Source organism: Pelobates fuscus, chromosome 2 (assembly GCF_036172605.1).
Source record: "Pelobates fuscus isolate aPelFus1 chromosome 2, aPelFus1.pri, whole genome shotgun sequence".
Taxonomy (NCBI): Eukaryota; Metazoa; Chordata; class Amphibia; order Anura; family Pelobatidae; genus Pelobates; species Pelobates fuscus.
The window spans coordinates 386,503,223-386,529,561 of NC_086318.1; the positions used below are offsets into that span (position 1 = coordinate 386,503,223).

Consider the following 26,339-nt stretch of genomic DNA (forward strand, 5'->3'; position numbering starts at 1 on the left):
TATAACCAGTTATGGTGGGACGGCACCAGGGGATTGCTGGCACCATAACAACTATAGCATGTTATTTATTGTTAGTATGTTTTTTTGTTGTTGTTGTTTTTTTTTTTTTTTTTTTTTAAATAAACATTTTCTGCAGGATTAAAATATAAAACATACAGGTTCCACACATAGGTGTGTGCAGCACACTGCATTGGCATACGCATCCAAAAAAAACTGAATCCATCTGAAGTGGAAGTGAGATAAAAGATAAAATTTGTTTATACTACTGTGCACAAAAATAATACATTTTTTGTACTTTCAAAAATATAACAAGCTAACCTAAATTCCGGCAAATGTGCCCATATAGACCTCAATAGGTGCAGGAAGGACAATTGGCTATGCATTAGGGTGTGTCCAGGCACACCTAGTACACAACTTGACTTTAAATTAAAAATATAGTTGCCAAACTTTAGTTGGCTGGGTCAGTTAGTCTTCTCTCATTTGTAAATAAACGTACAATTTTTTTCCCCTTAACAAAACATTGGCAGGTATCACTATGCATATTAGATAAATATGTAAATAACATGCCAAAAGCAATATTAATTCAGCTTATTAACATTTGCTATACGATTAAGGGATGTGATATAAAATTGCACTAGTGACAATGTCACAAATAAACACACTTTTAGGAGGCATACAGTTTGAATGAAAATCAGCAAAACAAGGAAAAAATTAAAGCAAGGCGGTTAAAGTGCCAATAAGGCTCTTTTTCCCCAACTCTTAAACAGATTAAAACAGTGGCACTTGATGGTCGCTAGTGTAATTTTCACTTTTTTGGCAGACAAGGATGTATACTCCCGGTCCTGCTCGAATTACATGGAGATGATCCATGTATTATTTTACTATGGGAAATAATGCACAGATGACATGACCATCCGTCTAGTACAGCATTTGAAAACATTATTTGCCTAGTGAAATAATGGGTATATTGTATATTTTTTTGTATATAGATATATTATATAACAAAATATCCTGATGCTAACTTTTATCCATGCATTTACTCAAATTATTCTATATATAGAATGTGACGGTTGTGACATGATGATGTGTTAGTCTGGTTCAATTAGAATTCCTCATAAAATACCTTACTTAACAAATTTCTCTGCTAGAACAGTAAAGGAAGATTCAAAGGTTATACCATTCCAACAGTCAAGTAGGGAAAGAGTGAATTACACCTTAGCATAACATAAAGACTGCTATAAAATAATTCAACTATCTTAATTTTACCAGTATATGATTGATCAGTAATTACAGTTATGTGGGCAATACGCTCAAATGCATGAATTATTTTTATAGTCTGTTGCCAACTTGGTAAGTTGTACTACCTGTAATGCCATCATTTACAAATACCTGTAAGCATAATTTTTATGTATTTCATCATGCCTGCTTCATGTAAGATAAATACGGCATACTGTTCAAAGCTTTTCATACCCCAAATATTTATATAAAGGATGAACAAATAAATGAAAAATAAAAAGTGTTATTTTACTTAATTTCAATATTATGTTTGTCTGAACTACAATCTATACACAGAATTGCTGTTTTAGTGTATGCTTATGTGTCCGCTATGCATTTCATATTTAAAATATTTGAATATTTTTTCCAAACATAAAGTGTTTGGTGTTAAAATGGTAAATCGGAGAATAAATTAAAAAATGATTTTAAAAAATGGCACCTTCTGGTTATTATTTATAAAATGATAATAACAGTCCAATTCAATGGAAATTGAATTCAATAGAGAACATAAATACTTAGACAGGCACTAAAGGAGTTTCTGCAAATACCAGCAGGAAGAGGTTGCTTTCAGATGGTCCCCTAGAGTACGGCTTAAAAAACAGTCACCCCTGGAGGATATGCTATAGTTTGCAGCGACAAGTAAGTCTTTAAGTGGCTCTGTTGATTTTTTTAATTTATAGTGCTCCACAGTGTCCCACTGTGTAGCCTAGTTTGTTTTTTTCCCCCTTAAATTAAAGTGTTTTTTTTTTTTTAATGAAGTTATACATAAGGAGAAGAAGGTACTACTTTTCCTTATGTAGACACCGCAGGGTGACAAAAGTTAACAAAAGGTGGAGCTTTAATCAAGGTCCACATCCTTTGTCAACTTTTGCCATTTCTTACTCACCTCACTCCAACATTGCATCACCTCTTCCTACCAGTGATGCCCACACAATCCAGATTAACTGGGTATGCGCGTGAGTTTACGTGCACAGCCTAGAGAGAGAAGAGACTTCCAGTGGATTTACCGAGGTGGTGGTGCCATATATGAAGACCTGGCGGGACCATTAGGACACAAAAATGGTAAGTAGCAGTAGGTCCGGTGATCATCACAGAGCATTGAGTGAGTTAGGGAGGCTAGGGGGACACCAAGAAAGGCTGAAAGAATAAAGTTACAGAGCCACTTTAAGGCCTAGTTAGTAGCATAGCACGACAAGTTTTAGCCCTGCCCTGGAGGACAACTCGCTACATGTGACTTAGCAGACTTTTTTTGCAGAATTCCTTAAAATTATTTAAACATGGATTTTTTACTTCGCCATGCTGTTTTTCTAGGAGAGAGAATAGTTGGTGTGTATCTACCAACATTCTGACTGCCTAGGGAGGAACTATAATAAAATAAATTACCCTCTCTATTCAGTGTCTGGAAGCAACGCATATCCTTTAGTGATCATGTAATTCCAATCAGAATAGAAACAGTTTAGAAAAACTGTCAACCACTCAATTGCTTTCTTCTAGCATTAGTCTTCCATGCAGATAACATTGCTCAATTAAATGTGTGCAGTGACTGCTTTGATGTGAAATAGTTGAGGACACACATTCAGCCCAACATAGATTCCGCTTTTGACAAAACTGTCAACTTTGTAACTGAAACATGAAAGTAAGCCGAGCGATGAGACTGAATCTTGAATGCCACTTTGGACTGCAACTTAAACCATGATCTAACTGGTAATTTATTAACAACACAGAGTTAACAAAGAATAACAGACTTCATCTGGATGTTGCCAAACTACGGTATGTATTCTATTTGTTTTAGATGTCATTAAAACAAACTTAATGTAGGTTCATAGATTAAGTTGGCTGTCTGCGGACCAAGAAGCAATGTCTTCTTGGCAAACTGGGCATATTAGACAGCAGACACATTTTGAAAGTAACTAATAATACATTGCTGGTGAAATTGCACTGGACAGCAGCTATACGGACACCTTTTTAACCTCCAAATAGCATCTCAAAAGTCTTAGTTTGTGGATACATGGTAGCAGCTGTGGGAAGTAGCTTAGTTGCAGGCAGTATAGCTGCCTGCACAGTTGCTCCTGATCTCCATGTTTACAGTGGTTACTGCTATGACAACAGCAGATAACATTTTATTGCTCCAAAGACATGTTGGTCATGACATGAGACCTTTAATTAAAGGAACACTATAGGATCAGGAACACAAACATGTATTCCTGACCATATAGTGTTAAAACCACCATCTAGCCCCCCTCCTGCCTCCCTAAATATAGTAATATCTTACTTATATTCAAGTCTGCAGCTGCTGCCTCTGACCTGCCTGCTGTCTGCTGACATCATCAGAAGTGGTAGTCTGAGCCAATCACAATGTGTCCCCATAGGATTGTCTGAGACTGTAAAGGAGGCAGAGCCAGCACAAGTCAAACACAGTCCTGGCCAATCAGCATCTCCTCGTAGAGATGAATTGAATCAATGCATCCCTATGAGGAAAGTTCAGTGTCTGCATGCAGAGGGTGGAGACCCTGAATGGCAGTACTGCACAGTATGCAGTACTGTCCCGGAAGAACCTCTAGCAGCCATCTGAGGAGTGGCCAGTGAAGTTATCACTAGGCTGTAATGTAAACACTGCATTATCTCTGAAAAGACAGTGTTTACTGCGAAAAGCCTAAAGGAAATGATTCTACTCACCAGAACAAATACAATAAGCTGTAGTTGTTCTGGTGACTATAGTGTCCCTTTAATATACAAAATTCTTCAACCAGTACAATGAATGTTAAAGATCATAATCATGTATAATCTAGCTTGGAGTGTATTGCAACTTGTGAAGGTTCAAGTCAGTGTGCGGACTACCGAGGCCCGCATGATTAGGGTGCCCATCGGGTGGATCATACACCAAGGCCACCTGATGACAAAAGTGTTTTCAGGGGCCCAGTCTGGAGCGGCAGCCATTTAACAGTGTGACCGGGCCCCTGTAATGTTAGCATGAGAGGAAGTGAAAGCCAGTCACTTCCTCCCAGAGAACAGACACCGGGCAGGAGAGGCATAGAGGAGGAGAGCGGAGTGGGAGAGCCTCTGACTCCCAACAGCCCCAGCCAGCCAAATGGATACAAGGGAAGCCACCTTACTGCATCCAAAAAGTAGGAAACAGGAGGGTGGCTAAAAAAATTTTTTGACATTATGACTGTGTGTGTGTGTGTGTGTGTGTGTGTATCTGCGTGTCTGTGTGTCTGCATGTGTAACTGTGTGTCAATGTGAGCCCCTGTGTATCTGTGTGTGTCAGTATTTGTATGAGTGTCATTGTATGTATCTGCATATGTGTCATTGTGTATCTGAATGTGTGTCTGTGTATCTCCTTGTCTGTACCTGTGTGTATGTATGCTTGGTTTAGGGAGAGGTATTAGCAGTTGAAAGAGAGTAGTGCTCATGCCATTGTACAGAACACTGGTGAGACCTCACTTGGAGTATTGTACGCAGTACTAGAGACCATATCTCCAGAAGGATATTGATACTTTAGAGAGAGTTCAGAGAAAGAGCTACTAAACGTACAAGGAAAGGTTAAAAGGATCTTAACATGTATAGCTCGGAAGAAAGACGAGACGGGGGGATATGCTTGAAACATTTAAATACATAAATGGAATCAACACAGTAAAGGAGGAGACTATATCTAAAAGAAGAAATACCACCACAACAAGAGGACATAGTCTTAAATTAGAGGGGCAAAGGTTTAAAAATAATATCAGGAAGTATTACTTTACTGAGAGGGTAGTGGATGCATGGAATAACCTTCCAGCTAAGATGGTCGAGGTTAACACCGTCAAGGAGTTTAAGCATGCGTGGGATAGGCATAAGGCTATCCTAGATTTAGGTAAGGCCAGGGACTAATGAAAGTATTTATAAAAAATTGGGCTGACTAGATGGGCCAAATGGTTCTTATCTGCAGTCACATTCGATGTTTCTATATTTCTATGTCAGTGTTTGTATCTGTAAGTGTGTGTATCTGTGCGTCTGTCTTTGGATGTGTGTATGTGTATGCGGCAGTGTACATGTATATGTGCTTACATTCAGCATTCAAACTCCAACACTACACACAAATACACCCCTGCATTCAAAAATCAACACTGAAAACAGACACAACCTTGTAGTCCAAGGCAAACACTACACACAAGTAAACTGCTTTCAAATAGCAGCAGCTCATTAAAAAAAAACAAAAAAAAATATGCAAAAATACACCCCTACATTCATACACACTCCATACAAAAACATGCTTACATTTAAACATGCAAACACTACTTAGTACTAAATACAACCCTGCAATGATGTGCAAATGGTAGAACCCCAGCAGGCAAGTCATTGTGGAAGTTGTACAACAGATAGGGGTCTATCTTTGTTTATCCATCTTTGCAATAAGGGGCCCCCGAAAAAATTCTTACACTAGGGCGCCATCTACTTTTGTTCCGCCACTCGTCCAAGTATGTATAAAAGCAAATTATTAACTTGTGAAAATAATAGTGTCAGAAAGGCTGAAGCAATGGCATTGGTAAGGAGATGGTGATTAGTGAGCAATAGGGGATTAACATTTGAGGTGTTCAAGGAAAGCATTTGGGCTCCAGGAGCTTGAGAAAAGTAACAGGTAAGGTGGTTGAAAAGATGGAAGAGTTCCATTAGTAGGGACTAATGGTAAGAATAGGTTTAACATGGTACGAGAACACAGAGGGAGCACAGGTGAAGATTGTGGTGGTGAGTGAGAGAAGATGACAGATAAGGTGTAGTGGGCGAAGAACAGAGTGAGATGAGGATCGGTGCAAGCTTGTAAAGGTAGATCTGGGTAGAGGCATAAAAGTATTTTATGACATCCTGATGTAGTTGTGATGGTGTTTGCAGGCTGCAAGCACTTTCCCTTGGTTCTGGGTTAAACTGTTAAAGAGTTGTGACCAAACGCAGAGGTCCCTGAGCCACCCATAGAATGTGTCTGTGCTGATAGTCTGTCTGCCAGGGAAGGAAGCACATTGCACACAATCTATACATTTACTAGCAATTTCACTAGCACTATATAAAGACGAAATGCCTGAAGAATACATTCCCACTAAGTAAAAAAGCAAGACAGGTATCCCTTAACTAAACCATCAGCAAAACTGAATGAGTCTTGTTATGTGTACCTACAGAAATAATACCTGAACTCTTCTAGGTAAAATCAATAACTGGATGATTTCCCTGTGGTTACCTGGCATTTGTCTTATCGTTGTTAATCATTCTTTAGGAGAAGTTACCAAACAAAACTGTTTTTATTTTTATTTTAATAAACCTTAAAAACAGGATTTCTGTCATTTTCTCTTAGCAGAAAGTTTAAACCCAACCATACAGGCAATGCCAGAAAGACACATGAAAAATCCTTCCCATCGTTAATTCTCCATAATTAATAAAACACGTTGCAAAGATTTCAGAAGATAGAAAAGAATTAACAAAGATGAAAAGTACAAATCTGAATGATCATCGCCAAACCATACTTGCACACACACACACACACACACACACACACACACACACACACACACACACATCTGCTGGAAAGTGCAATATGAGCACATGACTGCTCAGGACATTCTTCCGATTCGCCAAACATGCTCAAGTACTCAAACAGTGTTTGTGCACACTGCTGCACAAGAGCATACTGCAGGTCACTGACTTTGCATACCACACGGTATCGGAGGATAAGAATAGTTACCAATGTCAAACACTTTGGAACTCTGTTGTAATCCACCTAATTGTAGAATGTAATCATGTTTCAGAGCAAATAATCCTGTATCAATTGCCACTTGTTAATCAGACAGTATTTAATGGTAAATAAATTACATATGTATCTCAGGCCTATGTTGACTTAGCTATCTTTCTTTAAGCCATTACAGCCTGTGACACTCCTTTAGCTCTAAAATGGAAAAATGTACGTGAAACTGTGAATGTGAATATGTGGCTGCAGTGTGGCTTTTTATCTGAAACGGTATCTTAGTAAATAAACTTTCCTCAGCCTGAAATTTTAAAATGTTCAATCAATGTGAATCAAACTAAAAAATAAAAATAAAATTACAATAGGATCGGAGATAAAATTCACTTCTCCAGAAAGTATACCATTGTACAATATCTTGAAAATCACTCAAAAATTTGCTAACCTTTTTCATTTGATGTTCTGGTTTATTTTAATTTTACAATATAGATTCAGCAAATGGCATCACAGCCCTGGTCAGTTCAGCCAGAGTAATGGCCCACATTGCAAAAGATGCGGAAGAAAATAAACTGGAATTTCTCTTCTTCTCTTTATGTTCTATCTATGCTGAATGCCAGGTGCCAAAGACAGAACATATAATAATGATGGAAAGGGAGCTACAGATGTGCCCAGAAGTATAATGAATGATTGATTTCGACATTTGATTTTATTTGTGCATATTTGCAATATATATGGGGCATAATATTAAAAATCCAGGTATGTGACATTCACCCTTTAAGACATGTATGCAACAAATGAAATATTTCTTTGTCAAACAAAGAATACAGTCTCAATTCAGTGTACACATTATGTTCTGCCAGCTCAAAAGATTTATCCTTTATTATTATTTTTTTCCCTCTAATAATACCTTCAGAGGTTTGTAAAGAGAATGGAGCACCTTTTTGAGAAAGGCAACTTGCTCCTTTATAATACGTAGATTATCTAGACAAAGCATGAGCCTAGAATGGCAATATTTTGGAAACATGTTTTTCCTCTACAATGCTTTCTTCTAACAAGGTGAAGCTACAAATACCTTCACCTTGTGGAAACAAGGGGAGTTACTTACATCCTAATCAAAAGCCAAAGCTCATTGACCCAAATAGAACATATCTTTAAGATACTGATACACTCAAAGAGACCATAGTGTGATATTCTATTAGTATTTTATATACAATACCAAAAAATGGACACAATCCATGCACATGATAGAAATACGTGATGCACGGATGGTAACAAACTATTTGCAATGGCAACTTACCAATTATGCACCTATGCTTCTCTCATCCAGCATATTAATACACACAATATCAAATACAACTCTAACAATAACAATTCTAGCTATTGCACAGGGGAGATGGAGATATGGAGACCACCATTTCTCGGCCTGTGATATGGTGCACCAATTCTGGGCAAATTATAACCACATACAAAAATGATTTGCTAAATAACTTACCGTAATTCACTTAACCTAGAGCTGAACAAATTTTCCATATTATCTATTTCAAGAGCCACACACCTTAAATTTACCTAGATTGCCAAAGCGGTGGTGAGGAAAGGCAACCGACAGCAGTGGATATATGCTGAAACCTTGATCTAACACAACTGAAAACCCAGAGTACATTTTGACATCTGAATGGATTACCTAGAAACATCTTCCCAAAAGGAATACAACACTGTATCTTTTTGCCCCAGAAATTAATAACTTGTATTAATTCTCTAAAAATTGAGGGCTGAGGGATTGGATTAAATGAATGATTGAACATGCTAGCTGTTACTCAGAATGTATCTCGAGAGGGCTTCCCCCCCAATAAATAGTTATAGTTAATTTTATCCCCAATGCCCAACACCAATTCACGTTCCAGATCTTATAATATTAGGCAATAATACATATCTGAGTGGCTGAGAGGAGATGGCTGGGGGAGTATTTCATACACCTGTATTCCACATTATCACTTCGGAGCTAAAACGAGCCAAATTGTTTTCTGTTGTTCATGGTTAATTTACATGTAAAATGTTTAAGGATTCTGATATGGAAATCCAGCAGAGGAAGACTAATATTATCATAACTTTGCTTCTCTGTATGTTTCATGACTAAATCCTCAAAAAAAAAGTAAAAAGTAACATAAAACAACTAGGTACAACCTAAATAGGAACTAAAACAGTTGACTTGGTCAATAAACACTTTTGAAGAATGTACAAGAAGCAGGAAGCTAGGTAGGCCGCCTGCCATGGGGCCGCTTTGTTGCCCTCCTGTGGTTCGCAGCCGATCGCGTGCTCCATCGTATGGAGTTATATCTGCCAGCTGCGCGGTGGCACTACAATGCACAGAGAGGCTGGCTGCGTGCAGAGCAGGACAGTCACTCCCCTTTACCTGCTGCTCACAGTGCCAGAGGAACGTATACAACTGGTTTTATTCCTGCCACACACGGCTTTTATACATTGTACATATTTGAAACATCAGTGAGAAATATGGGAATGATAAAGAGATCAATGAGAAAAGGCAGAATAGACAGCAAGGATTTAATATGATGTGTATTAGGAAACAGAATAGATTTGTTTCAAATAGGGACTATTTAAATGTAAGGCATAAAAAAAAAAAAAAAAAAAAAAAAAAAAAAAGTTTCTCTATGCATCGGAAACTTTTGAAACAAATTAATAATTTGCCAGGTTATGCGCCAAAGCAGGTAGTTCAAAGGCAGGAGAAAATGTTGAAGCTTTTAGTTTTAGTTTTAAACAACCTATAATGTTTTATTGCATTACAAAATACATTAAATATAAGGACAGTTCTGATTTAATAAGCCACTTGGAATCATTACTAACAAATAATGTAAATATTATTTTAGGATTCAAAATGTTGTTGAGCAACTTTTTGGTAGGATGTTCTACATATTTAAAAATAACATCTTTTGAATGAATGATAAACCTCATTCAGTGGACAACCTCACGCTATCTTTGTACTATTATTTCCACAAGACAAATCGATCCTTTACAGCAGCAATCTATGTATGTCCATGTTTCCAAGGCAACACTACAATGCCAACAAAATGGGAATACATTCTAAAATATAATGTAAATGAATATCATGATTTCAATCTGTTCATTATGTCAAACTTACCGATCCTGCCCAAAGATCTGTTGATCTTCCATTTAATTTGTAGTAGACATATACTGACTCGTCCTTTTTAAAATTCACAAATCGGCAGTCTGGACCTGTGAAATCTTTTAGGGCTTTACCTCGGACCATCAGCACTGTCGAACAACACAGAAATGCATACAAATTAACAGCTTAAACATGGTTTACAAAAGAATACATAAACCAAAATGCCAGAATAAATTGATTTTCTATCTTACTTAACAGAGATGATTTGACAATAGTTTCTCATTAAAATGTAAGTCATTTAAACCAGTGATGGCTAAAATGAATTGCACCAGCTGTCTTATTTTAACAACAGTTGAGCATCTACTTTTTGGCCATGTCAAACCTAAACTCTCCAAATAGAGGTGCATGCATACATTAAAAAAAAAATGTGCAAGCAGAAATAGTTCATCTCTATGACCCCAATTCAAATTCAACTTGCATCAAGCATAGTCAGTCAGCCATAGTCTCTGTTTTCTAACTTTTTGTGTAAACAAAAACAACTAATAACAGATTATTTTGTAGCTACATACACCTGGTATCAACCTATAATTCCTCACGTGCCCCTAATACCAATATTTCATATTAAATGTGAGTGCAGCTGCCCCTGTCCTTAAATTACACAACTGTAAATCCTATGAGTTTGAAGCAGGGTCTCCAAACACAGGCCCACCAGATGTTGCTGAACCACCACTACCATGATTCTCTGGCTATCTATTTAATTCAAAGAATCATGGGCGTTGTAGTTGAGCAATGTCTCTGGAGGGATAGATTTGGAGAACCCTGAGTTAAAGGATTGTACCACATTGCTAGGAGGCAGGAAGGCTGTATGGAAGGTCTCTCTGAACCTCCAAGTTCAGTCTTTACCAAAATGCAAAATTATATATAGAAGAGAAACTTTTACGTATACATTTGCAAGAATTAGTAATTAGTAATTATAAATTCATAGTCCTGTTAAAGCCATGGTTATAAATATAAATAACAGTTTCTGCTATTAAACTACACTAGGGAAAACAATGTCACTAATACAGTAAATCTACTTTGACCGTACCTAATCAAACCAATGGGGACCCATTTTAAGGTCCTAACCCTAGGGTTGAGAAGTACAGCCATGAAAAATCCAGATATATAGCGGTTTATTATCCAAACAGTGTATTGTAACAATAGGCAAAAACAGGAAGGAGTGAAAAATTCTCCAGCTTGAAACAAACAAACAATTCTGGGTATAAACATGGAGCATTAATGATCAACTTCTACCTTTCTAGTTGTGGTTGCATTAAGACCCCTATCACCCTTAGCCAGTCATTGAGCAAAAGGTATTAATAGAAAGCTGGAGCGTGTCCTATCCCTTAGGGCAAGCAAGGACAACTTCATATAGTAAGAGGAAGGAGAGTGGATGTAAATAAACAGTGCCTGAGGTACCCTATTCACCATATTTAGCAACCCCCACCCTCATCACTGCTCTCCAACTACACAAAGAAAGAAAGTATCCCATCTGACCTCCTCTAGGAGTGTTCCCTGTGAATGCAAATACTCTCATTAATGAAATCCATACACACACACTCCAGAAGGCATTACAACACATCCTGTGCAGACTGGTGTTTATATCCACATCCTAATGGATTATAGAGAACTAAACACTGTATGCACAGCTCTATAAAGTGCAGGATACATTGTATAACGTGAAATCAGTGCACAGAGCAGAGTGTAAACACCAATCACTAGAGTAAGTGCATGCACAGGATCACTGATAGGGGTGCAAGGGCAACACTGCAATAAAAGGAAAGGAAAAGTAATAAGTAAACAGAGTTGGGCTGGGGGTGGGGGGCTGAGTATACTCCCTCCCCCCCTCAGACCCCCAGATCCCTCCTCACTCAGAACTCACTGCTACACTCCGGGTCAGCACACCGCTTCAATTCCGAGAACCTCCTGTCCAGGGTCAGGCTGCCAGGGGCCATGTGTGCTGCCAACAGGAGCAGCAGGTAGATGTGGGGTCTGGCTGCAGCCATGTCAGCAGGGTGGCAGAGTCCTGAGGATGGAGGGGAGAGAGAGCATGAGCAGAGAGAAGCAGACACGTCAGCAGGAGACAGCAAGGCAAGGATATGGAGGAGGAGACTGCTAGGAGAGGGCAGGAGAGGCCCAGGAGGAGGAAGGGAGGCACAAGATGGAGTGATGGTGCTGCTTGCTCAGCCACTGACAGGAGAGGGGGGAGGATGTGACAGAGGACAGCTTGTGAGGAGGGGGGCTGTTACCGGGGTAACCGAGTGGGGTATTGGGGAGGGAGTCTGTACAGGGTCTATATGGGGGTCTGTTAACTGGGTTACCGAATGGGGGTGTCGGAGAGAGAGCCTGTAAAGGGGGGCTATAGGGGGTCTGTTACCGAATGGGGGTACCGGGATAGCAGACAGCATAGGGGGCTATAGGGGGTCTGTTACCGAATGGGGGTACCGGGATAGCAGACAGCATAGGAGGCTATAAGGGGTCTGTTACCGAATGGGGGTACCGGGATAGCAGACAGCATAGGGGGCTATAGGGGGTCTGTTACCGAATGGGGTTACTGGGATAGCAGACAGCATAGGAGGCTATAAGGGGTCTGTTACCGAATGGGGGTACCGGGATAGCAGACAGCATAGGGGGCTATAAGGGGTCTGTTACCGAATGGGGGTACCGGGATAGCAGACAGCATAGGGGGCTATAAGGGGTCTGTTACCGAATGGGGTTACTGGGATAGCAGACAGCATAGCGGGTTATAGGGGGTCTGTTACCGAATGGGGTTACTGGGATAGCAGACAGCATAGGGGGCTATAGGGGGTCTGTTACCGAATGGGGTTACTGGGATAGCAGACAGCATAGGGGGCTATAGGGGGTCTGTTACCGAATGGGGTTACTGGGATAGCAGACAGCATAGGGGGCTATAGGGGGTCTGTTACCGAATGGGGGTACTGGGATAGCAGACAGCATAGGGGGCTGTGTAAGACACAGAATAGGGTTAGTAGTGTGATACTGCATTGTGTGTTTGTGTGGGGAGATGACATTCTCTATGGGGCACGGGTATTTTTCCTATCGAGGGAAGTGGCATGTTTGTGGATGAGCTGGTTTTGTCTATTTGGCAATATGGAATTTTACTAGGGGACTGCTGGCATGTGGGAGTTTGGGGGGGAAAAGTACTCTGCCAGGGACAAGTGGGTATTTGAGTGGGATATCTGGCATTCCTTGTGGGGCCCGTGCATATTACCAGGGAGTAGCTGGCATGTGTGTGGGGAAACTGGCATATTGTGTGGGGTACAGGGGAACTGGAATATGGGGGAGGGCACAGGGGACCTTAAATGGGGGGAGGGGCTCTGGCATTTTGTGTGGGGCACAGGTGAACTGGAATGTTAGAGGGGAGCTGGCATTCTTTGTGGGGCATGTATATTACCAGGGAGCAGCTGGCATGTGTGGGGGAACTGGCATATTGTGTGGGGTTCAGGGGAACTGGAATATGGGGGGCACAGGGGACTTTGAATGTGTGTGTAGGCAGGGGGGCTTTGGCATCTTGTGTGGGGCACAGGTGAAATGGAATGTGAGAGGGGAGCTGGCATTCTGTGTGGGGTTCAGGGGAACTGGAATGTGGGGGGGAGCTGGCATTTTGTGTGGGGCACAGGGGAGCTGGAATGTGTGTGATGGAGCTGGCATTCTGTGTTGTTTAGGTATATTATGAGGAGTAACTGGTGTGTGTGTGTGTTGGGAAGCTGGCATTATGTGTTGGGGAACAGCGCTATGGAATTTGATGGCGCTATATAAATAATAATAAAATAATGATAGGGAAACTGGAATGTGTGTTGGGGAGATGGCATTTATTGAGTCAGGAATTCTCTGCAGGCACCCAGTCAACATTGCCTTGTGTATGGGAGCTGGCAGTGTAAAACCAAGAAAATTGCTTACATACCATTTATACCATGCTTACAGGTATTTGTAAGACAAGCTCCATGTAAAAGGTAAAATAAATCTGAATATGACTTAATTATCACATTCAGTATATACACAGTCAGCTACCATGTTTTTCTTAGTACTATAAATGTTTATTTGTGTGTATTGTGTAGAAAACACATTTTCTACATTTGCTAATAGCCGATGTGTGACAACTTTGTGTGTTTACAGGTATCTTGAGGTAAATGAAAAATAGAATGATGTTGTGTTCTTAAAATATTTATAACATTAAAAGTCTACACAATTGTCTTCTGTTTCATTCTTAATTATGTAAATAAAATATCCATAACCTCTTAATCTTTTATATCCACAAAATGAGCAAGAGACAATACAAATGATGAAATGTTTTTCTTACTAAGGATGCGTATTATTAGAGGGGACTATCTTCTACTCGAACCCTGGTCTAAATTATTCACTAAACTCTGAATTGTAGTGAACTGATTTCAAAACGGCTAAATTTAGGCTAAAATCTGGCTGATCTGGAAAAGTTCCCAAACTCGACTACACTGAAAATAGCTTTGCTAATCTTAGTAACTAAAACCTATTTCTGGAATTGTGTGTTTTTCCATTTGTTTTTTAAATTCGTTTGAAAGGGGCTGTGCTGTATACAATAGTGTTTTGTTTATGGATGCATAAAACCTTTACCATTCCAATATTTAGTTGCCTCTGCCTTTTAAAAAAAAAAAAAAAAAAAGACAGAAAATATGACAATGGAAAACTACATAGTTATTCTGTTGTTTCATGCAATGCAGTAAGATAAGAACTTTTTTTTAGCTTTATCTGGGATAAAATAAAATATGCATTCAGAAATCAGTATAATAACTGCCCTATTGATTGTTCGAAAGAATATTTAGTGGCATGAAGCAAGAAGAACTCACTGGAGTTTTCCAAGGTTCATCAAAGGACTTTGACTCTATTGACCATACCAGGTGAAGAAGTAATGTCAACAATTCCATAGCACACCATAAAACTACACTACACTAAACAAGGGTGCATAAACCACATATATGACACAGTTTGTGAAGGTATAATAGAAGATATATCTCTGATAATAAAAATGCACACTTCTATACACTAGAAAATAATTTTTAATGTCTGGAATAAAACACTTAACAGGATTTTTTTATAGTTACATGGGCTGAAAAGAGACGTGTCCATCAAGTTCAGCCTTCCTCACATTTGTTTTTTGCTGTTAATCCAAAGGAAGACAAAAAAAACAGTTTGAAGCACTTCCAATTTTGCAACAAACTAGGAAAAATATCCTTCTTGACCCCAGAATGGCAGTCAGATTTATCCTTGGATCAAGAAGCTATTGAAAAAATATATCGTGAAATATTATGTTTTTGCAAGTATGCATCTAGTTGTTGTTTAAACATCTGTACAGACTCTGATAAAACCACTTCTTCAGGCAGAGAATTACACATCCTTGTTGTTATTTGCCTTAGGGGTTCCCAATTAATTTTTCCCATGGAACCCTTTGACATAGTGTATCAACATTATGGAACCCCAGTGTGTATGAATCTGACACACAGATACACACACACATATAGTGGCACACAGATACACACACTGACACATATACACACACCTTGACACACAGATACACAAACTCAGATGCACACAGTGACACATACACATACCTCCTATAGAATGTAAGCTCGATTGAGCAGGGTCCTCTTCAACCTATTGTTCCTGTAAGTTTATTTGTAATTGTCCTATTTATAGTTAAGTCCCCTCTCATAATATTGTAAAGCGCTACGGAATCTGTTGGCGCTATATAAATGGCAATAATAATAATAATAATAATAACATACACACATCTTGACTCACAAATACACACACACTCAGATACACACAGGGACATATACACACACTTGTACCCACAGATACACACACTCAGATAAACACATTGACAGATACACACACTGATATACACTGGCGCACACACATATACTGACATATACACACACACACTCAGATACACACACAGACACACTCAGACACACATACTCCTTGACAGACACACATACACTCACTGACACACATACATTCTCACTGGCAAGCACACATACATTCTCACTGACAAACACATACGCACTCACTGACAAGCACACATACACGCTCACTGACAAACACACATATACTCTGTGACAGACACACAAACACATACAAACTCCCTAACAGACAAACATACAATTTATTATTTTTTAAAATTTTTACTCCACCCAGCCCCCCTACCTTTGGGAGTGCTGGCATGGAGTCTTTATGTCCCGGTGGTCCAGTAGGGCTGCTGGGCTGAGCGTGCGGTCCCTGGGGTCCAGTGGGGCTGCTGAGCGGCTGGCGTGCGGCGGCAAGGGAGCAATGATCTTCCTGCTCAGCACTCTCGTGCGCCTTTTAGTGATGCCTGAGTGACGTCCTATTCCGGCTCCGGCATCACTGCTGTGCGCGCAAGGGAGCAGAGCAGGAAGATCACTGCTCCCTCCCGCCCGCGGCCATTTTGTTTTTAGACATTTTGGCGGAACCCCATTTGTGTTCTTCCGTGGAACACCAATTGGGAAACGCTGCCTTATACTAAATCTTCTTTCTGTCAGTCTAAGCACATGATCTTGTGTCCTATGTATAGTCCTGTTTTTGAATAGATTCCCAGACAAGGGTTTGTATTGGCCCCTGATATATTTGTATAATGTTCTCATATTCCCTCTGAGGCGACGTTTTTCTAAACTAAATAGGTTTAAATTTGTTAACCCTTCTTCATAGCTAAAATGTTCCATTCCTTTTATTAATGTTTTAGTAAATGTATACCTTATATAGCTAATGTAAACCTTATATAGATAAAGCACTTCAGCTTCTGACCATATATAAAAGTGCAGATTTCAATAGATATCTGTACTTTTATAATTAGGGGGAGTAACACTTCACTGACTGTCAGTAAGAAATCCAGGTGGATTTCCTTCTGCATCTGCATGCTCCAAAGATCTAATGGAAGTGACTGGTGCACTCTAACCCAACTAACTTATACATATCTTGGTATGTAGCTACGTCAAAATCATGTATTTACACTTAATATTGGTAGGCTCTTATCCAGATGTCACCTAAAATTGTTGCTTTGTTCAGAAATAATTTCTGTTTAAATTCCGTGATAACATAAAGATTTGATGCTCCATCGGCAAACACCCTGCAAGATGGCAGCCACGGAGGGCCCAGACACTTTAAAACGCTCCCGGCTAATCCTTAGGAGCAAACAGCACAAGTTACCTCACAGCCACAGACTACAACACTGCAGGGAAGCACAGACCCTGCAACCAAACAGGACCTGCAGCACCTACAAAACATGTCGCAGGAAATACAAAGTCTCCTTGTTGCAGACTTTCCTGCCCTTAAAACGAGCATGCAACAAATCACTGAGAAAGTGCTGAATACAGAGGGGAATGAAAAGGTGATCCAAAGTGAAATTTCCACACTAAAAGAGTCTATCCTCCAACTACAGCAAATCCAACAAGTCCTATCAACACAACTGTCAGCACAAGAAGACAAGAACCGACGTAACCACATCAAAATCCGAGGCATACCGGCCTCTGTTGCCAAAGAGGAACTACCTCCCTATGTGAGACGGCTAATGCAATCTATACTACCCCCCACGGTGGCAAGGAAACGTACCTTTGCGGGGATATACTGACTACCCACGCCGACCAACCCTCCAACGCACCCTGCTGGAGATGTCATCATCCGATGCACTCTACCCCAAGACAAGTGTCATGTTATGGCTGCGATTAAAGGGCAAGACCCCACTCAATTTTGAAGAGACCCAACTGACTTTTTATCAAGACCTAACTAAAGCTACACTACAGTAGAGGAAGACACTCAGCCACTTCACCGACCGGCTACGTACAGCAGGGGTGACATAACGATGGGGTACTCCACAAACCCTCATCGTCACTTATAAAGGTGCCACAAAATCACCTCAGGAACTGAAGCCCCTGCACTACCATCAACTCTAGGTCTCTCGAATATGACGACAACCACACCTGGCCAGAACACTTACCTGATCTGGGATCCGGCGACAATTGAGCCGTTCACACCAAGGACCAGATGAGAAGACCCTCTGGCCACTTGACGGGTTTGGGAGGAGAAGTCTCCTATCCCATCTTGATCAAAGGCTATAGAAAGTTATCAGTTCTACAGTTTATTTGTACTTTCTCTTTACTTCTCTACTTCACTACTGCCGACTACCATATTGGCTTATTGGCTCTATTGTTGCTACATTGATACGAACCAGGTGCACTAGTGTAACAAAGCGAGGCGTACTGCAACACAGTGCGCAAACCCCTCCCCCCCTCACTACCCCTCCAGAGTAGCCTACACAGCACATGGATGTACTAAACCTCCACGAGGAGGAAGAGCTTTCACACAGTCTACTCTCACGCATCTCTAATCGAAACTACATCTAAATCGCTCCCCATAGGTCTAAAAGTATACACCTGTATACCTGACATAAAACACCCACTATGGATCATACCACCACTACCACTACAGAACCTAGATAGCGGCATTTACTATCCAACAAACGTACATTAACTCACTACTGAATCCTGATACCGCCTAGGCACCCACGCATGTTAAGTTTAAATACATTTTTTTTTTAAAGTGCTAAGTTGTAACACACAAATTGTTCAATGACTACTGTATAACACTGTAATGTACATCAATGTGTATGTTAACCCTATCTTCTGCTCACAGCACGACAAAATAAATAAATAATTTTTAAAAAAAATACTGCAAATGTTAATGCTGCAGTGTGATTATAGTACCTATCACTGTGAAATATCTTAACTGATTACTACTCAGATTTCGAAGTACCTTTCACCTTGCTTACCTGATTCATAACCGTTGCTCTGGTAAGCTCCTGCTGCTGGCTCCCTACATCCATATCACCTTAGGTCAACTTCCATCATTTTACCCTTTAATCCCTGTTACGAAAACTAGGTCAAGCAACGTTCTCGCACAGAGATTTTCAACAATGGAAAAACCTACAAAGGAAACATAAAAAATTTCACATATTTAAATTTTTTCAAAGATCTGTCTTTCTGTGTATGTATGCATGTAACAGCTGTTAAAGGGGCTTTATAGGCTATGAACCCCAGATTCAACCCTTCAGTTGAAAACAATGTTTTCATTGCAGGGTTAACCAGCTTCTAGTGGTATATACTGTTATACACCTGCGCTACATCTAGCTTCTCCTGACGGATGTCTTCACAAAACTTTGCAGGTCCAATATAAGACATGCTCATTTAAGAGTGCTAAGCTGCCTCTTTCAGCCAATGAAAGCAGCCCGCTTAGTGGAGCTAACCAGATTCTTCTGCATGGGCAATCCAAAAGCATTGCCTCAGCCATGGTAACCCAGCAGGACCAGTTAACTGGTCAAACCATTCTAAAATGGTTAAACAAAATCACTCTGGAGGGTCCCAAGACATTCCTGGCACCATAACCAATACAGTGGGCTGTAATGGTTATGGTACTTGGAGTGTTCCTTTAACTAAAAGTTTAAATATGTAACCTTGTGGCCATATTGTAATATCTGTCTATCCTAAATCATACCTGGGAAAAAAAAACTAAACAAATGTATATTTATTTTCTAGTAAAATTATTCTTATAAAAAATAGAAAATGAAGACAGCAGTCAAAACACTGAGGGATATATATCAAAGAAAACCGTAGGAACTTGTAGCTTGCTGGCATCATAACCCCTCAAATAAGCAGTAGTGGGCTAAGTTATGGTGCTTCGAGCATCCCCTTCATATACCCCTTTTTTGGAATCTTGCGTAACCTGCAAGTTAAGCTCCTCCATTAGTTAACTACCCTTGCAAAAACATATCATATTAGTGCCCTCAATGATAACTACCATACTGTCAGTCTCGCTAATAATTTGTGTTTAGTTTATTTAATTCAGTGCTCTGTGGCAGTTAACAGCATGGTACTATGGGTGTGAATAAACATAAAATTTAATTAAACTTGTGTACTGATGGTGATACAATGACAGAGTCAACAACAGTATGCAATGGAAAACCATTTTGAAAGACATTATGTTGAATTGCGTTGTAATTTCCCATAACATTATTAATTACATTTTTGGCTATATTACCTTATAATTTACCTTGGTGACGACTTGACTAACACAGGAGCATTGTGCACACATTAAACTGGTTCTGCAACATGAAAATGCCCATCCTGGAGTGTGTTTATTTGAGCAAGGTACAATCCGGTTCTTTAGTTACAGATTTTAAATTGGATTTACAGGAAAATTTAGATCTACCTCTAAGGGTTACTCCAAGCACTATGACCACTTCAGTGGCTTTAAGGTGATGGTGCTTGGAGTCTTTATGTGCATTGTACAGTGCTTCATTAAGAAACATGACACATACAGAGACAAAGCACTTTGTAAAAACTTTGCAAGTAAGTTTATTTTTAAATAAAACACTGTTTTTGGCTAGAGTTACCCTTTTAATATGATTATTTGCGTATTCAAATATAATAAATTATGATTTAAGTTACAAAATAATTATTATAAATAGGGCTACCATCAGGGGGTGACAGCCTTTACTTTGTTAAGGGGCCGGCTGTGCCTTGTGGCCTGCTAGTGCTAGGCAGTTCGGTTGGGGAGCTATAGATATCTCCCCTAGCTAGAACTTTATTCAGGATTTGAGGCATAGCAGGCCCTCTTTTCCTCCCCTGCACTGAATCACTGGGAGGAACTAATGTCCTCTTGGCGCTTAAGGAAGCAGCATGGGAGGGAAGGTAAATCCCTGTACTGTACCAGGTCGGGTGCAGCGGCCCTTTAAAAGCCTGACAGAATTAACATTAGTCATACAGAATGGCTAATGACACCCCAACAATGCTGCTGGAGGTAGAGTCACAGTCTCCAACACTACTGATTCCAGCTTTGCTATTTTTACCTGAAATGTGCAATTCACTAAGAATCACAAACAATAGCTGCTTTATAGAATCACTCACTAAAGTGATATGTCCCAGGATATCAAAGTCAATTTCAAACTTTAGGGCCAAAAGTCAATTCTTCTTTTCAGTTTTGATATTTTTAGAATTATGTGAGATGTACTTTAAAAGGACACTGTAGGCACCCAGACCACTTCAGCTCATTGAAGTGGTCTGGGTGCCAACTCCCATCACCCTGCAAGTGTAAATATTTTTATTTTTTTTATAGTTTTTATAAAGTGCAATAATTACCTGCTAGGGTTAACTCCTCCTCTAGTGGCTGTTTACCAGACCGCCACTAGAGGGACATTCCGGGTGCTTTGATGACTTTTGGTTATCTAAACGACGCTGGGCGTCCTCAAGCTATGCATGAGGACCTCCAACGTCAGATTTTCCCCATGGGGAAGCATTGAATAATGCTTTCCTAAAAAAGTCTAATATGAGCGTGGCCATTGCTGCACATGCAAATTAGGTCACCCCCGCCGGCGCACGTCGGCGGGGGATGAGCGTGAGCAGAGCCTGACCCAGCGGCGCTGGATTCAGGTAAGTGTCTGAAGGGGTTTTAACCCCTTCAGCAATGTGGGATGGGGGGCAGAAGGGAAGGGGAGCACTCCAGGATTCTACAGTGCCAGGAAAACGGGTTTGTTTTCCTGGAACTGGAGAATTCCTTTAAGGCAATTCTCACTTTAGTAAATAACCCTGTGAGTTACCCTGTTTGTAAGCTCATTTGGGCAGGCCCTCTTCTACTGTTCTAGAATGTCAATCATGTTTCGCTAGAATATAATGTTTCATGTACTTAATGTACAGCACTGCGGAATGTTGGCGCCATGTGAATAATTTTAATTCCATTTAAACTGGAAAATAGGTGAGATTATTTTTTTCATTTTGGCTATTTTGTACATAAAATGTGCTATTTTTTATTTGGGAAATAATCTTGCTTCACAACTTAACCGCAAAATAAAAGTAAATTAAAAAAAGTACCAAGCGAATGACTTGCTCGCACGGGATTGTGGGTTGTAGTTTGACCGCAGTTTAACCCCTTGGCATATTACAGCTACAGAACTACAACTCCCGTGACGTATCGCGGCAGTCTGTCACATGATACAAACGAGCCAATGATTTACAAAGGAATGTTGCGGACATCATTGCTTGTCTTATACGGTGTTCTAGGAGGAATGTTTGGAATCTCGTAGTCTCGGGTTTGCGGGGAGATTGGGTAAACTTCCTGTTTTCATGCCAATCGTAAAATGGCGACCTACATGACTCATGCGCAGTGATACAGGAAGCAGCATGTAGTCTCTGTTTTCTGGGCTACCTGTTTCGGCTGTTTAGGTAACTGTTCGTTAAACTTTATATATTTATAATAATTATAATCATAAGCTTGTGCCACATGGCTATGCTTTCACAGTAGAGCATGAATTTTACTTAAAAAAAATAAAATAAAAAAAAATATTTTTATTATTGAGTTACTGTAACAGTCCATGTTTGTCATCATGTGGCTGTCACAGTTACTTGTTTAGTTATGTGTGTATATATATATATATGACTAATTGGAATTTTGAGTTAATGAAGCTGTCAGTAATTATGTATTTGTGTTTAATCTGTACATAAGAAGTGTTGTTTTTGTTTTTAGTTTGCTGTTGTCGGGATTATTTTAATTTTTTTGTCCACATTTCCTGAACTAAAAGCATGATTTATGCTCTATAGCCCTTTGACTCAATAATTTCAGTATATACATCCTGGAAGTTTACATCAAGTTCCTTTCCTGGACAGCTGGTTGGGGCAGTTAGTGATGTAATTAAAGAGCAGACTATGCACAGTAACTACTACAGCACAGTTGCGGTTAAAAGTCTATGGATTCTATACCATAGTTTTTATTAAACCATTTGGTGGGAAAGTGTATAAGAATCGGTACTCTCTCCCACACCCAGAGACTTCCCCCCCCCCACCTCCGCTTTATTGATGCTTCCATAAAAATCTGTTAATGGGTTACCCATAATAACCGAAAGTACCAATCTGCTTCCCTTTCTTATGGCACCAGGATAAGGCCTAATAAATTAGTAGCCCCTGTGCAATTAGTACTGCAGTATTTCATAGTGAAGTGTCAGTATCTCAGTACAGGAGACGCACAAAGACAAAGTTACTGATCTCACCCACTACCCCACACTGAGTGACAATATCATAGTTGCTAAGTGACCGTTTAACAAATTGACTCATTATATATTAATAATGTGTAGAAACTGCAAAATTGCTTTGTTTTATATTTCAGATTCCAAAATGGAAGACATCAGTGACCCATCAAGTGAAGAAATAGATGAGTCTAATTTTGGTAGTCTTGGTAGAATTGTACTTCCAAACAAGCATGCAGATTATTCAGGTTGAGTATTTTTTTGTTAGTAATATTATTCAGATCCAATTTTCAAGATTAATTTGTACCTGCTATGAGTGACATATATATATTTTTGTCACTGTAAGGACTAGAACATTTCTTCTATACATGGTGTTAGCCAAATTTCTAGCAGGTCTATGATTGAAAAGTTTTTTTTGTTTGTTTGTTTTTTCTCCCTGCAGCCAGATCCTTTCCCCATGGCTGATCACTCCCCTTTGATGTGGGAGGGTGTGTGCTCTGCTTCCATTGGCTGTCTGGTGATGGCATGCTGTGCATGCTAGCATCAGATGCCAAATTTGCACAGAATTCACTTAAGCCAGCTCTAGTTCCAGGCTGGCTTATGGCGCCCCAATGACATGGCCAAAGGTGGTGATTGTGATAGAATTTATCTTGATTCCAAGGCTCAAGCTTATAGGTGTCATATAATGATATCCTATAGTAAAATTGGCTAACTTGGACTCAGGAAATGCTTGATGCTTAAAAGGACACTTAAGACCATATATGTCTCGTTCCGGGAGCAGATAGCCCCCACGTGAGATGTCTCTTCTCAAATCATTCTGTTCTTTCTCTTTCTCGGAACCTATTTGTTATATGTATATGACGTTCATCCCTATGTCTTATCTGTACTCCTTTTACCCTTTCACTCCCTTCCTACTACTGTCCTATTAGTATTTGCACGTAAGCACTTACTTTTAATGTATAAAAACCCAGAGGCTTATTTTGAATACCAACAGGTGTCTGATGTCTAATTCGCGCTCCTACAAGTGCACTTGTAATAACAAATTGGGCTTCCTCTGAATATAACAAAGATCTATATCAGTGGTACTCCCTTAGCAGTGGAGGGGTTAAACTTTGTATGTGCAGTGTTTTATATCAACAGGCACCATGACCATTTTAAATCAATGAAGTGGCGATCGTGCTGGGAGTAACCCTTTATGTTGCGTTCCTGGGCTGGGTTGACTGCAACATGGCAGTAAAGACTTAATCTATAAAGTAATACGTATACTGCTATTTTCAAATAATGTCTGACATAGCACAACCCCTATCGTAGACCCGCATACTAGGAATTGTGGAATGGAACTCTCATATGGGGGTGTAGTGAATGCATGGGCATTCGTCGGATCCACAATACTATGGTGTGTGTGGGTGAGGCAATGTTAAGGTCAATACGTCTTAGTCTATACCTTTTACTGGCTGCACAGCTGATGTGTGTGGCCATCAAGGGTGGAATTAAACAGAGCGAAGTACCACCAGTTTAAAGCTCTGTAGAAATATACGTCTGACGCCAGGCATGAGCCAACTTGGTCATTATGCAGGGGAGTAACTTGAATGCTGCAACAAACAGCCTGCTTGCCTACCTGAAAGAGTTCTAGGGGAGAGAAATCTCAAGTTCTTGTTTCCTATTCATACATATACATGTGCATGGACGTTTAGAAAAGATAAGTTGATTCCAATAAAGATAATAATCTATTAGTTTGTAAGTGTATTCTGCCATTTCTGGCACAGGTCTAAATTAATAAATTTCTACCTGCAGCATCTAAATCAAATGTTAATGGGGTTCACCAGAGTGCTGACTTGTGTTTAAGCTTCCTTCATAAAGCTATATGCAAAAACCAGTGGGAGAGAGCTGCCGGATTTATGACAAGCTATGTGCAGACTCTTGAAGATCGTACGACATCACGTCAGAGGCAGGCTCCAGAGGTAGGATTTTTGTGAGTAAAAGTCAATGGCTAATCTTTCTCCATTGTTTTTGTCGATCTCAATATGTGTTTTTTGATAATTGCCAGATCACCCATGGGGTTTTGATAATAAGCCTCTATCAGATATATGCAAAAATATCTTGTTCCTTCATTCCCAAATATACAAAAGCCAGGAGAGCTTACAGTGGGATGTACAGGAAACCTCTATTTGCCTTATGCATCTTGTTTGCAGACATTTCTTTTAGATATGCAATGTCACAGGTACACCTGTTGACATTCTGATATTTTGCAACATGCAATGGAGTTCAAGTAATTTTATAGTCCATACACAATAGTAACTCTGGAAATGAGACACAATCAAAGACAAGAAAATAATACAACGTAGACGTAAAAAACTTAAAGGTATGATAGATTCATCGGGAATGTCCAGAATTCTTATTTTTATTTTATATCTTGAAATTGCACACTATCAGTGGTACCTTCAAAAAATGGTTCAGGGATATCTCTGAGTTAATGTACAATAGGTTTTGACTCTTGGTATTCAAATGATGAAACCAGGACAAACTTGCGAGTGAATCTGCATCACAACTATCTCCATGTTGAGTAACTTTGATAAACAAAAACTGTTTGGTGATTTTCTCGTAATTGCAGACTCAAAATATCTGCTCTGGTGTTTTGCTATATGCTTTGCATCGGGGGAAATAAATGTGTATCTTGTATTGACAGATCATTTGGAGGTTAGGGACTGAGATTCTATTAAATCATCCTAAAAGCACCGTGGATGAATTAAACTTGTTCCATGAAAGAATGAAAAACATTGGAGTGAAGAATTTTCTTCAGGTAAGGAAATCCATTTGTTTATAGCCTTGTCTATAAAAACAAAATTTCCGGGGGAAAAAAAATGTATCAGGAACTATATGGGTCTTCATTTTTGCGGCTTCCAATTTTTGAAATAAATTGAGAAATAAGCAACCTTTAATCACCTTATTGCCATTACTAGCTGTATTATTTTTGTGGTGTGTGTATGTTTCTATGGTTACATGTCCTGATACGTAAAACCATAGAATTAAAAGAGGGTGTACCTTTTTTTTTTTTTCCGTGACTGTGTATTTGTGTATATGTGTGTGTGTGTGTGTGT

The 26,339-nt window shown here is 39.6% G+C and overlaps 2 protein-coding genes across 7 annotated transcripts in view; one reads left to right on the forward strand and one right to left on the reverse strand.

Moving 5' to 3' along the window:
* MIA3 (MIA SH3 domain ER export factor 3) overlaps positions 1-12,318 on the reverse strand; it is a 63,053-nt gene extending 50,735 nt beyond the window's left edge. For 2 of the 4 annotated variants that reach the window (XM_063443800.1, XM_063443799.1), the window contains exons 1-2: positions 12,043-12,318; positions 10,137-10,270 (exon numbers count right to left, since the gene is read on the reverse strand). In XM_063443800.1, the coding sequence (XP_063299870.1) occupies positions 10,137-10,270; positions 12,043-12,166 (258 nt within the window). In that variant the 5' untranslated portion in view covers positions 12,167-12,318. Of the gene's footprint in view, positions 1-10,136; positions 10,271-12,031 lie in introns of all 4 variants that reach the window. The other 2 variants (XM_063443802.1, XM_063443801.1) reach the window with 2 other exon arrangements.
* The window catches only part of TAF1A (TATA-box binding protein associated factor, RNA polymerase I subunit A), a 29,726-nt gene continuing 15,436 nt past the window's right edge, over positions 12,050-26,339 (forward strand). Inside the window, exons 1-4 of one of the 3 annotated variants that reach the window (XM_063443804.1) lie at positions 12,050-12,139; positions 23,382-23,489; positions 25,036-25,202; positions 25,928-26,041. In XM_063443804.1, the coding sequence (XP_063299874.1) occupies positions 23,390-23,489; positions 25,036-25,202; positions 25,928-26,041 (381 nt within the window). In that variant the 5' untranslated portion in view covers positions 12,050-12,139; positions 23,382-23,389. Of the gene's footprint in view, positions 12,140-22,166; positions 22,445-23,381; positions 23,490-25,035; positions 25,203-25,927; positions 26,042-26,339 lie in introns of those variants that run through there. The other 2 variants (XM_063443803.1, XM_063443806.1) reach the window with 2 other exon arrangements.